Source organism: Patagioenas fasciata, chromosome 4 (genome assembly GCF_037038585.1).
Source record: "Patagioenas fasciata isolate bPatFas1 chromosome 4, bPatFas1.hap1, whole genome shotgun sequence".
Taxonomy (NCBI): Eukaryota; Metazoa; Chordata; class Aves; order Columbiformes; family Columbidae; genus Patagioenas; species Patagioenas fasciata.
The window spans coordinates 38,291,869-38,304,437 of NC_092523.1; the positions used below are offsets into that span (position 1 = coordinate 38,291,869).

Sequence of the window (12,569 nt, forward strand, 5' to 3'; positions counted from 1 at the left end):
ATATCTTGCCCTAATTTGGCAAGAAGTAGCACAGATAAAAGTGAAAAACGTGTTTTAAAGGGAAATCTGACTGGAAGACAAGTTTCAGAAGCTTTAACCTAGTGATAGTGCTCACAGGCCTGGATATCAACTGTTGTTCAACTTCCTTCAGCTTGACCAAATAGCTTTGGTCAAGCTATTTAAAATGATTATATATTGGTTTCCCTGGTTTCAAGATGAAATTAATTATATGTTATAGAACTGTAAAAATGAATTACTACTATTTTTTTATTTTTATTTTTTTAAAATTATTTAATCAATTCCCGAACACGTTTTTCTTCAGAATTAAAAAACTTCAAGACAGGGAGGTTGATTTTACAGACTACTCTTATCAGGCAGAGTTAGCCATGGTTACCAGATGACCAGCTCCAAAGGCTAGCAAGAGTAACATCAGTTTCACAAAAATAACCATGGAACCCAGTACTGACAAAAACAGTACTGACAGAAGGTTGATGCCATCATTAACATGCACATGAAAATGAGAGTGCAAGAGAAAGAAGAGAATCCATGTGAGTGTTTTGAATGTTTGCTTTTGTTTTCTTAAAAAGCAGAAGAGTAGGACCAGAGCTTGGGACAGTCGTATTTTACCACAGCAGGGGTGCTAGGTTTCAGAATGACAAGTGAAGGCAGAGAGGAGCCTTCCGCTGCCTTTGTCATGTGTGACTAAACATGGTTGAGGAGTGCCATGAAAACCCTACGGGCGAGAACATGAACTGGGGCATGAGTACAGTCTTCTGAATTTTTCCCAGTGTTTGATGACTACTGTGTGGCTACACTCAACATTCCCTGGGGTAGTGTATCAGTGTTATGCTACTGGAGTAAAATGTAATTAAATAGCAGATCAATTTTTGGGGTTTTTGTATATATTTTTCCCTTTTCTTCCCATCAACAATGGTCTACACTGGTTCAAATAATCATAGCCTCAGAAGATGGTAGTGCTTCTACTTTGTGTACACATGCAGGGGTAAAATGCTGCCTTCCTAAGTGAAGACAAGGCCTTATTTCACTGTTTAAATATAAAATTGTACACTAAACTAAAAGATGATTTAAACAGCATTGTCACTTTTAAGTTACTTGGAATCTTCAAAGCCACTGTTTCTTTTAATATAGTTTTCCAGTTCCACCCCCTCCCCCCTTGCATCTAGATTCCTCAGAAACAAGAGGCAAAACAGGTCCTCACTTTAAAGAAAACCAGGCAAAACAAGCTGACAGATCCTGGTACGATGGAATTTTGGTACCTCCCAGGAGACCACTGAGCAGGTCACCCAGGGAATGGAACTTTGGAACACAAAGCCCATTCTGACAACAGTAGTGTTGACTGTGTAATCAACAAAAAGAAATTTAAGTTTACTGTCCATTAGGAAGCAATTCTGTTTTAAGCAAATAAATCAAAACCCTCTTTGAAATCATCACATTCTAAAATACAGCTTTTGTTATTATTTCTTAATATCTGCAATACAGTAATTTACTTGTTTTTATAGCATTGCCTAGCTTCCTTTTTGGCTTCATTTCTTCCTAGAACTGGCTTACTGTTTTATCAGTGAATTTTTCTGACACAAATATTACTGATACAACATTAGAAGCTACAAACTATAATTGTTGTATTAGTAATTTTCACTAGGTCTCAAAGCATACTTCATTTCTTCATATTTTGACCTATTGTGCAAATGCATACTGGTCTTCACAACTGCTTTTCTAAATCTATTCCCTACTCCATGTTTTTAGTAAGTTTTATCTTGAGCAAAGATGATCTGGGATTTAATTTCACTCCTACATAAATGTAAAAGCTTCAAGGTTTTTTTTTTTTAAAACTAATGCCTATTCTAGAAAAGGTATCTAGACTCAGTTTAGTTTTGTTTTCTGTGTAAAGAATGAATGGATTTTCTTGCATTAGTGTAATCTTAAGCTGTTGTAATTCTGGATTTAAATTATTTTACCCAATGAAGAAATTAAGTAATGTGGATTTAAAGTGTCACATCTCATTTTAAAGGCAGTCTTTGCAATGGGAACAGCTTATAGCGTGACAGAATTTTTTGTATTGTTTTGGAACCCACCTGAGGAAGTCTCACATGTGACTGCAGCCTGTGAAGCTTACAAACATCAGTAATGTTGGCCAGATTCTTTCGATAGATCAATTAATTTAATTTGGTGGGGATAAAGTGATGTTACACTTAACTGAGATTTAAGAGTAATTGGAAAGCACTAGCTGTTCAGTTTGATAAATTTCTTCATTCAAACAGAGGTATGACATTTACAAAAGAGTCAAACAAACATTTACAGACAAAGAATTCTTTAATATTAAGGGGAAATATCTGTTTTTGACTAGCTGTGGCAGACAATGAAGTCACACATCAGCAAACAATCTGAAAGTATTTTTGAAAAGGATGAATGTATATTTTAACAGTTGCGACCACAGTTTTAGCAATAACACAAGTGCAATCCCTTTTGCACATTCCCCTCACCACATGGGGTACAACCACCTTACAGAAAATGCAACCTCATGTTATTCACAATGACTGTTACCTGATGGATTCCCAATGTAACAAGCACCCTTTGACTTAATTTTTGTATTTGAGCAATGAAAGAGTTCTTAACCCTCACTCTCTTATTTAAAGAGGGAGTCGATTTGTCTAAGATTCCAAGTAAGGCACAATTCATGAGCAACAAATCAATGCAGTTATACTACATAGCATATGATATTTAAACCATGAAATATTGGTAAAAATCCTTAGGATAGAGCAAAAAATTGGAAATATAGTAGAGTGGCAGTTGAGTCAGTCCTTCAGATCCCAATCATTGGTCATAGGGCTGCATACTCAGGTTTTGCCTTTGCTCTTCAACTTGATATAAACAACTTTTACATACAAGGTTGTATAATTTATGTGCTAAAACATCTCTAGTCTTTCATTTGACATTTCATTGAAACCCAACTCTCATTCCCCAAATTCCACAGGGTTAAACAAAGGAAAACATTTCTCTGAACACCACCTGCAAAAAGTAAAACATTCTGTTCCAACATCCAAATAAGTACAAAAATGTTTTGTATAGGTTAGAAAACAACTCAACTTTCCCCGCACCAAATATATTCTTACACCAGAGACTCTGTAGTAATACTCTAGAACACTGACAAAATGAAATTTTAACTTTTTAAAGAGGGGGAAGCGGGGGAGGAAGGGGTGGGGAAGATAGACAGGAATTTTTTTATGTCTGATCTCCATCACAGGTTTCCAGCATGGTAGCATTGTTATTTCTAGTTAAATGAGGGCACTGCTTGCCTGTATATTGAGGATTTTGTTGGATAGGTTCCGCTAAAAGAGACCTTGTGTTATTTCCAGTTTTGCAACAGTTTCTCTTGAAATAGTTCTGACAATTTTTAATGGTAACTTCTTCACATTTTATGTAACTATCGGGATTTTAAAATTTTAAAGCAACGGCAAAAAATATAACAACAGATCATGTAGGTTTCTGCTTGTGTGCCACCAATGAAGCTAATAAAGAATATTATAACTAAGGCATCTTTTCCACAGGTGAGTAATTCTGATTATAAGAATTATTAATAAGAATAATTATTAACAAGAATAGGTATAAGATTTGCCTTATGGTTAAATTCCATACTATACACAGCTTTAAAATTTAAATATGCTCTAGTATTCTATTGCCATACTTTTCTTTCCACTTGAGCACAGCTTTAGTAAATAAAAATATATGCACAAGTATTTACTTCTAATCTGTCATACTAATATGCATATTTATAACTAATACAAAATTTAAAAAGAAAACAAGTATTTTAAATGTACATAACATAATGAAATAATTTCAATACATTTGCTGTTTGTTCCATACAAACCCTTTGTTTAAAAAAAAGAAAAAAAAAGTTTTATAAATACATTTAGCTTCCAGAGAAACTATAAGGGGGACAGCTGTTAAAGATGAACTTATGAGAAAATAGAATTTTATAATCTAGATATTCAAACCTATCTAAACAAAACATTAGTAAACAACTTTGTACTGCTATTAAAGTACAATAACTAACTGATGAAAAAATAATATAAGCACTTTTAAAATTTTACTTTTGCTATAGAATCCTGTGTGTAAAAATTAGTTAAAATTAAAAAGGGGGACACAATGTGTGAAAGAGCCACAGGATTCCAGTTATTGTAAAAATGAGTTGCAGTGGCTATCAATAAAGTAATTCGTTGACTACGTATTTGAAACTATGTTTATGGATTTCACAGTTTGCTATCATTATTTTGATAATGTGCAGATAGTAGCTTACTTCCTTTACAAGGCATCTGTTTACACAGAGTTGACTGAAGTATGTCTGTATTGTCTGACAACACTATTCTATCTAAAAAAGACATGGCTGTCTATGAAGTTAGGACTTTGTTTTTCTTTGGATCCTCAAATAACTTTTTCTTTGGATTATCAACAAACATTTGTATAGAAATCCTTTTCTTGTTCGTATTTTACAATTTTTAAAGTCCCTTCCAGAGGAGTCAACTGACATCTTTCCGCCCTTTAAAAATCAAGGTTAAATCAGCATTAACCCCCCAGAGTGTTAATTTAAGCACTACGAAGTACACAGGAAAATGCCTCATCAAAATGGGTTCAGTCGTATTCCTGTTCCTAGCGGTGAAAAAGGATTCACTTTGGCCCACATCAAAGCATCATTCAGCGAAATCGCAGATTTTCCATCTTCAAGGAAGAACACTGGACCCTGTACAGCAAAAGTGTTTGGGGAGGGAAAAGAAAAAAGTTCACGTGTTGTGTAAAGGCTACCACAACAGACAACACAGTTTGTTTTATCTCAGAAGGACGTGAAAACCTGATTTATAACTAACATCTATGTTACTGCAAAAATTATGCCCCACTAACTAAGAGCTTTGATAATAGATAAATATTATCAATTGAGTGAACTTGTTACGTTCCACGATCTAGAGACCAAACATTTAATAATCCTTAAATATTTACTTGATTTTTAATAATTGTGGTATCTGGGGCCACATCCAGAGACCATTCGGATGTGGAAGTGTTGGCAGCAAGTTTTTTTAGACTTGATGGTGTGCCATTTTGAATCCTGTTTATCTCAAAAATCCCACCAGCATTTTGCAATCTCCAGTTTCCGATGCAAAACTATCCCTCTTAATTCCTGAACAACCCTTGGGCTCCTTGGGCTGACATCTTGCACTGAACAGAGGAAACAGACTCAGCCTCATATAAGAGAGTAAACTGACACTGAGGCACTGTCTGGACATAGGGGCCTGAGAAGAGTGTTTGAGGCTCAGTCAATTTTCCCTTTATGGAAATAACATTTACCAAAGAGGTGTTATAAGGGCTAGTATGTTTTGCTCATGAAGCTCTATGTGAGTGATGAATAAATATATTTGAATATTTAGTCTTCTAATATCTGGCTTTAATTAACCATGAGTTACAAATTTGATAGCATGCATTTCCATAACGATAAATACTAACAACAGAATAATGTTAGTATGGGGTTGAAGACAATTTTTTGGGTTTTATTCAAGCTGTGTTGAGGTAGTAGGCAATAATTTACATGCACTTCAGACAGAACATTTGACAAAAGAAATCTCTCCCATAGAAATTATAAAGTTTTGGGTTGGGAAACTGAGCAATTATTTAATTGGAAAATCATTCTTTATATAGCCTTTCTTATATAGCAGATGTCAGCATTTGGCCTCTGACTTCTGCTGCTGTGCCAAGAGGAAAAACATTTTTCCTCCCAAATGATGGGAGGGACCTAGTCAGTGCTATCACCAAGAAAGAACACCTTAGCACTCTGAAATCGTACCTGTATCCTTAGCCCTGTCAAACAAGAGATGTGAACATCAGAATGACTAGGAAGATTTGATCCAGTGACATAGTCTGGCCCAACCATCCCTTTCAGAGGCTCCTCTTGCATTCGTGACTCGAGTATTGAGTACACTGTTCTGTGCAATTCCGATGGCGGGGTGCATGGCGATTCATCAGTAGGCCTATGAGCAACAGACACTTGTTTTTCAACTATACATCTTAATTTGTTTTAGAAATTGAGAGCCACAAAGTACTCATTTTTACATTAATATTCAGATTTTACAAAGGAAATAAATACTGTATTTACAACTAAACATTTAAAAACTAATAGTTTCATTCATGGTAATTTTATATTTTTCCACCTACTTGTTCAATTGAGTACAAGCTCTCCATGCATCTAGCTCCTCAGAAAGCTGTTCAATTTTCAAAGGTACAGATACTTCCCGCCTTTTTAAAAGCTGACTGAAAAGGAATGCAAATAAGAAAGTCCAAATTAATTCTAATATTGAGTATTTTCTTACAAGAAAAACAAGATAAGCAATAGTAATATAAAACTATGTTTCACTGGATATGGAAATAACTTTATGGAAATAAATTGATCCTTCAAAATAATCATTATATTAAAATCTTAGAAATATTAAATTACTAGATATAAAGTATATAGTTTCATATAAGTTTGGTTTTAATTATCCCTATTTACACCATCTTATTTAAATTTGCCTTTAATTGGCTCTATCCTTTTTTCTTTGAGACCATTCTGTATTTTAAGGCTACATGCGTTCTTCTTAATAATGACGACTTTGCTAAAATTAATATCCTATTTTGCCTGTATATAGTAGATATGATAAAAATACAGTCAAGAGTGACACAGTTCAATACATTTTCTCGGATAGCCTTGTCTCACCTGGTTACTTGTGGAAAACAGTTTCAAAACCCTTGCAGTGAATGCATTTTTTATTTATCAAAACATAATACAGGGCACAGTTATTACCTAACCTAATGCAGCAAACTTCCACTTGTGTTGGGATGCCTTAAAAATGGCCAACTTAAGTATGTAAGTGTCCAGTTTAAAATCAGATGGAATCTAAAAATCTATGAATCCTGAAAGTACTGGGCAATTTGGAATAAAAAAAAATAAATAGTATTGTTCTGTGTTTTTTAAATCCCAGGAAAATGTAAAGCTTGACAGCCAAAGTATCACAAACTGAGTCTCAAAAATGTCTTGTTACTAGTCTATTAATTTCCATCTCAAAATAGCCCTTCTGTAAAAGCTCATATTTCATCTTGTTGTTTTCCATAGATAAGTCTGGTGGCCCAAAAACAAAAACCAAAACAAAACCAAAAAACAAATCCCCAAAAAACCCCAACAATCAGTTGTTTCCCCTTTTCCCTATGCTCTCACCAAATTTCAGAGATCTGGTTGGCTAACAGGAAAGGAGTGCTCTTGAGGAATCAAAGAAAAGGGGCATAGACACAGATCTAAGACATGCTAAATTTATGTTGTTTAATTATCCTTGGCAGGCAATTCTGATAAAATATCAGGAGGTGTAGGAAAACTCACAATTCTAGTAAGGTGTGAAAGGACCCAGCAACATAAGGCAACATTTTTCCTTGATGAAGAGATAAATGAGCCAATATTGTTATCAAAGCTGCAGTGGTCAGTTAGAACAGCTAGTGGAGCAGTATCAGCTAGAACAGTGCCAATGCAACCATGAAATCAGTGACACCTCGGAGCTGGTCTTGCTACCCCGCAAGTTAGGGGACAAAACCAAATGGGTCTGACAGTCTCAAGTTGTGAGTAAGAAATGGAAATTAGTCAGCTGGATAGCAGTACCATTACCAAATCACACAGGAAGACTAAACAACAGTGGTTATACCTGAGAAAGGAATACTAAAGTATTGTATATAAGCCTGTTTTATTTACCAGATAAGATTATTGATCTTAATCTTTCTTTTAAGTCCAAGTTGGTCAGTTCAAGTCCATGTGGGACAAGTGGGGTCAAGTCAAGTGTACTAAGTGAAATCAAGTAGGGTCAAGTGGGTTGGGCCAAACTGGATTGGGCTGTGTCAAGCCAAGTCAGGTCAAGTCAAGACAAGTCTGGTCAAATCAACTGGGCCAAGTCAGGACACATCAAATGAATCATGTTGAGTCAAGCCAAGTCCAGTCATGTCAAGTGGACCAAGTCCAGTCATGTCAAGTGAGTGAGGTTATGTCAATTGAGTCAGGCTGAGCTGGTTCAAGTCAGTCAAGCCTAGTCAGGTGGGCCCAGTCATGTCAGGTGAAGTTAGGTGAATGGTTGGGGTTGAGCTGTGCCAAGTGAGCAGGACCAGGCCAGGCCAGATCAAATGGGCCAGGTTAGGTGTATTAATGCCTGGGAATATTAGCTCACTGAGAAACAGAAGGTCAAGCCAAGTTTCTTGGTGGGAATCAAGATAGTGCCCAGTTATGAACTTTAAATTCGAAGCTTGTCCTTGTTGCTCTTGGCTCCTTGAGTAGGTCTCGGCAAATGGTCTACACACAGATACAAAATTAGAACTGTCAACATATAATAATGCATGGAGGTAATGCTGAATACTCAGGTACTTCTAAAAATTGTCTTTCCTAGAGAACTAACGAGTTTGACTGAAATTCTGGATTCACAACTTGTTGCATTACTTCAGAAACTCTTATATGTATGATGCATGCAGAAAGTAAAGAAGGTTCTATATACTGGCATGGGTATATCCTTATAACTTTGTAACAGAACTGGGAACTCAGATTTTTTTAAAAATTTTTTTATTTTTTGTAAGGGGGAGGTGGAAATAGGGACAATGTATGGCCTACATCATAAGAGGGACTGAGATTTCTCAGTGTTACTGAAAACATAATATTACCTTGTATACTCATAAAGTGCAGGTACAATGCTATTGTACTGTCTTCTGATAGCAAGTAAAGCACCAATATAACCACACAAAATCAGCAACTCATTCCGAAATCTATAAATGGACAAATATTAATAATGAACAACAAGAAGCATTTGCAAAAACATTAAACAAACTCATATTCAAGCTATAATTTTACAACCTAATTTATATTCTCCACAAAAGATGGAAGGATATGTTTGACTATGCTTACTTCTGTATGATGTAACTTAAAACAGACGCTATTTGCTTTACATTTATCTCAGTTATTAAATTTTAGATAACGTGTACAACGCATAGTTATTGAGCACAATCATATGAAGTTACAAAAACAATGTCACTCAGAGCTTTTAATATGATAAAACTCTAAATGTAAATAAAATCGCCCCAGCTGTTATTGTGAACTTCAATTTTCCCAGGTTTCCCCATACAGCACAGATAATAGTTAGGCTTTTTGCTCCTTTTAGTTCTTCACACATACACCTGTGCAGGCACACAAGCCTACCAACAACCACCTGCCAGGTGAGCTACAGCTATCCAACTATTTCAGAGTTAATTCTGAGAGTGACAGATCACATTTCCTTAACACTTTGACATAAAACCCCTTATTATGTGTGGTATCACTGCTCCTTTTCTTCAGGAAACTAAAACCAGAGCTGATCAAAGTGAGATTCTTCAAATAAGACAAACATTGGTTTACTCATTGTAAATGCCCCACAGAGAAAGAAGCAGCAAGATATCTTTTTTTTTTTCTTGCTAAACCTTGAAAACTTAAGAAAATTCTACACTCTTGTCTCCTGATTGCCGAACTAGCTTGCTTGTTGCAATTTTTTTGTACCCCTCTTCTGGAAAACAAAAAATTGATACTAACAGTGTGCACCTGTATTTTTTTTTTTTTTAATTCCAAGTTTCCTTTAATGAAGCCTCCACTTTTATAAGTAATGAAAATATACTCACTCGCTACATTTATGCAACACTAATCGTTCAGTGCGTATGTAACTTAGAAGATCAAGATATGGACAGACTGAATCTAAAGTCCAATCCGAGCCACAAAGTTGTTCTGTTGAAAAATAGAAACAAGAGATCTCAAGAGGCAAACCATACAAATGCCTTATGTTTTAAAAGGTTTCTTCATCCAAGAACCTACCTTTCACATACTGAATGCCAATAGGAAGAGCCTTTTCAGGTTCTGTGCTTAACAGATAGTACTTTATAGTTTCAAATATATCTCCATCTGCCTGACTTGTTTCTGCCAATCGCATACATTCTTCTACATCAGGAAGATTACACTGGAAAACAAAGATTTTGCCAAAGAATTATTGTAATGTTCAAACAATTCTCTAAGATGTAGAGAAATACTGAAGTTTGCACACAACAACAGGATCAGACTCTCTCTGAAAGAGGAGTAATTGTTTGAAGGACATACCTGCACACAATGCACATTAAGAAAGCCATCTAGACCAGAGAACAACACAGGAGGAGAAGATCCTGTAGCTGTAATTTAAGCAGTATCAGTTTCCATTGCTAATGTGTTTGTGAACTTTTTACTACTGCTCAATAGATGTGCAATATAAGTTGAACGCTAAAGGAGCTAGTGGAGCAGACCCTTCTACTGCTGAGGAGGAAAGGGAGGATTTAAGGAGATTACAGACATAAGGTGTAGAACAATTCAGGTTAGTACAGAAAGCTGTTCTACTAAGATATGATTAGGCTGCACTTCATAGAATGCATCACTTCAGTGATAAGGAGATTATAAATCATACTGACAGGTAATTCTCAAGATGATAAGCTATTTCAGGAAGCAACCGATGTCATGGAAAGACTACACACAGCGTAGAATTAAAGAACTAAAGTTTTTCTTGTGCAATACTGAAAAAAACTCAATGAGGCCTAAAAGAGGTAAAAGGGATATATAACATTTAAAACTGTTAGTGACAAATCAATCCTACAGATTTATTGGACCTTAGGTTTACTGAAATTAGTAAACAAATCAATACATAATCTCTTGCTAGTATTCAGGTAAATTATTTTTCATTGTACCTTTTCATGAAGGTCATTTATTTCTGCTATACATCCAGGATAAAAAGCACACAGTTTCACTAACTGCAGCTTGTTATCAGGAATCATCATAAGAAGATCAGCTGCTAAATCCCTGCACAAACAAAAGATGACATGTAGTTACTCTTGATGGTTTGTAATAGGAGGAAACTGTTTTCTAAAGAAGTTTACTGAAAAAAAAAACTATTTCCAGAGAAGAGCAGAAACAACCTCAGTGTCTAAGATTATTTTGGTGCAACAAATGAGGCTTAATCTATTAATCTTTTCTGGAAAGTCATGTGCTAGTTTTTGCTTGCTTTAGTTGGTTGAATTAAACAGCTGTGTGATCCTAAAGCATCAGAACCACCTCAAAGTGAGATAGATGGATATGTGAGTAGGGAGGAGAAGTGAGAGTAGGACCGAACCAATCTGAAAGAAGATGTCATCCTCAAACTTCCAGGCTTTTAGAGCTCCATGACATCAGCATAAAGCATCTCTTAGTCATCTAGAATAGCTAGTGCTTCTGTGACATTACAAAAGAGAGATCATACAGGGAAAGAATATAATACCTATTTTCATCCTTCTGAAAATTATGTTTTAGCAAACTTACATTCTGAAATATTGCTAATTTTTTAGCATTTGTTACCCCTCCCCTAACACAACAAGCAGTTTGAGGGAACACATGTAAATACTAAGAAATTATTTTGAAACAGTTACTATATTGAGTTTTTAATAAATTATTATTCTGGTTGTTCTGTGACTCTTTTATTCTTTCAGACAATTTCTCCTGTGACTCACAGGAGTGACTTGTGCAAGGTAAAAACTCCTGCCAAGTTGCCCTGGATTTTCAGAATGTAGTACTTGGCTTAACAATGTTCAAGTTAGCTACTGTACAATATTTGCAACTGCTTTCTATCCCACTTTCAAGTATTGATCACAACTAAAAAATTATAACATTTAGTTTAAGCTTGTTTTTACCATTAGCAATGTCACATGCTTTTCATATCTCTTTCTACAAACTAGTAAAATACCTGTATCCAAGTGATGGAAAGCTAAAAGGAAGACATTGAAACAATAATGAATAAAAACCTTATTTTGTATTCTTACTTTACAGAGGAAAAATCTAACAGAAAATAATTAAAATACAACAGCAAATATAAGGGTCAGATTAACCAACTTTAAAAATAAACAAAAAAAAAGCTTTCCAGTGCCTTTAGACAGCATAAAGAAACTAATGCCAAAAGGCCATTGGAAAAACCTATTATACTATTACCATGCAGTAGCCATTTTTTCAAGATACAGAAAGGCTCTTTCAGAATATAGCATATTTTATAAGTTCTTGAACTATTTTCAAGGCAAGTTACTCACAGGTTCTCATCTTCATAGGCAACTTAAACATTTTTAAGAGTCAGCCCAACAACTGAAATAAATTTTTTATTAAAAGAAAATCTAAAGAAGCCCTCATAAAATGACCTCCAAATTGTCTTACCTTGGATTTTTTTCAAGAATCAATCTAAAGCCACTGTCAGTATAACGAAGAATTTCTGGTGGCTGAGTCTGAATACACAGAATTCAGTATTTCAAGTAAAATACCACTAGCCTTCTGAATAGCAGAAGGTTTAGTTTTGACTTTTTTTTGGTTTGATTATGTATTTTAGCACACTTCTAAAGCAAACAAAACAAAGCCAACAAAAACCAATCAAACCAATCAAAACTCAAAAGACATTTCACCAATAACTGATGTCATTACTGACCCATCAAGGTCCTTCCTTATTCCTTGA

General features: G+C 35.1%; 1 protein-coding gene across 4 annotated transcripts in view; it reads right to left on the bottom strand.

Annotated features, from left to right (window-relative positions):
- Positions 1-2,312: 2,312 nt before the first annotated feature.
- WDR17 (WD repeat domain 17) overlaps positions 2,313-12,569 on the bottom strand; it is a 55,565-nt gene continuing 45,308 nt past the window's right edge. For 3 of the 4 annotated variants that reach the window (XM_071807690.1, XM_065837719.2, XM_071807688.1), the window contains exons 23-30: positions 11,820-11,840; positions 10,792-10,903; positions 9,899-10,040; positions 9,709-9,811; positions 8,725-8,826; positions 6,217-6,312; positions 5,849-6,032; positions 2,313-4,756 (exon numbers count right to left, since the gene is read on the bottom strand). In XM_071807690.1, the coding sequence (XP_071663791.1) occupies positions 4,637-4,756; positions 5,849-6,032; positions 6,217-6,312; positions 8,725-8,826; positions 9,709-9,811; positions 9,899-10,040; positions 10,792-10,903; positions 11,820-11,840 (880 nt within the window). In that variant the 3' untranslated portion in view covers positions 2,313-4,636. The remainder of the gene's footprint in view (positions 4,757-5,848; positions 6,033-6,216; positions 6,313-8,724; positions 8,827-9,708; positions 9,812-9,898; positions 10,041-10,791; positions 10,904-11,819; positions 11,841-12,569) is intronic. The other variant, XM_071807689.1, reaches the window with a different exon arrangement.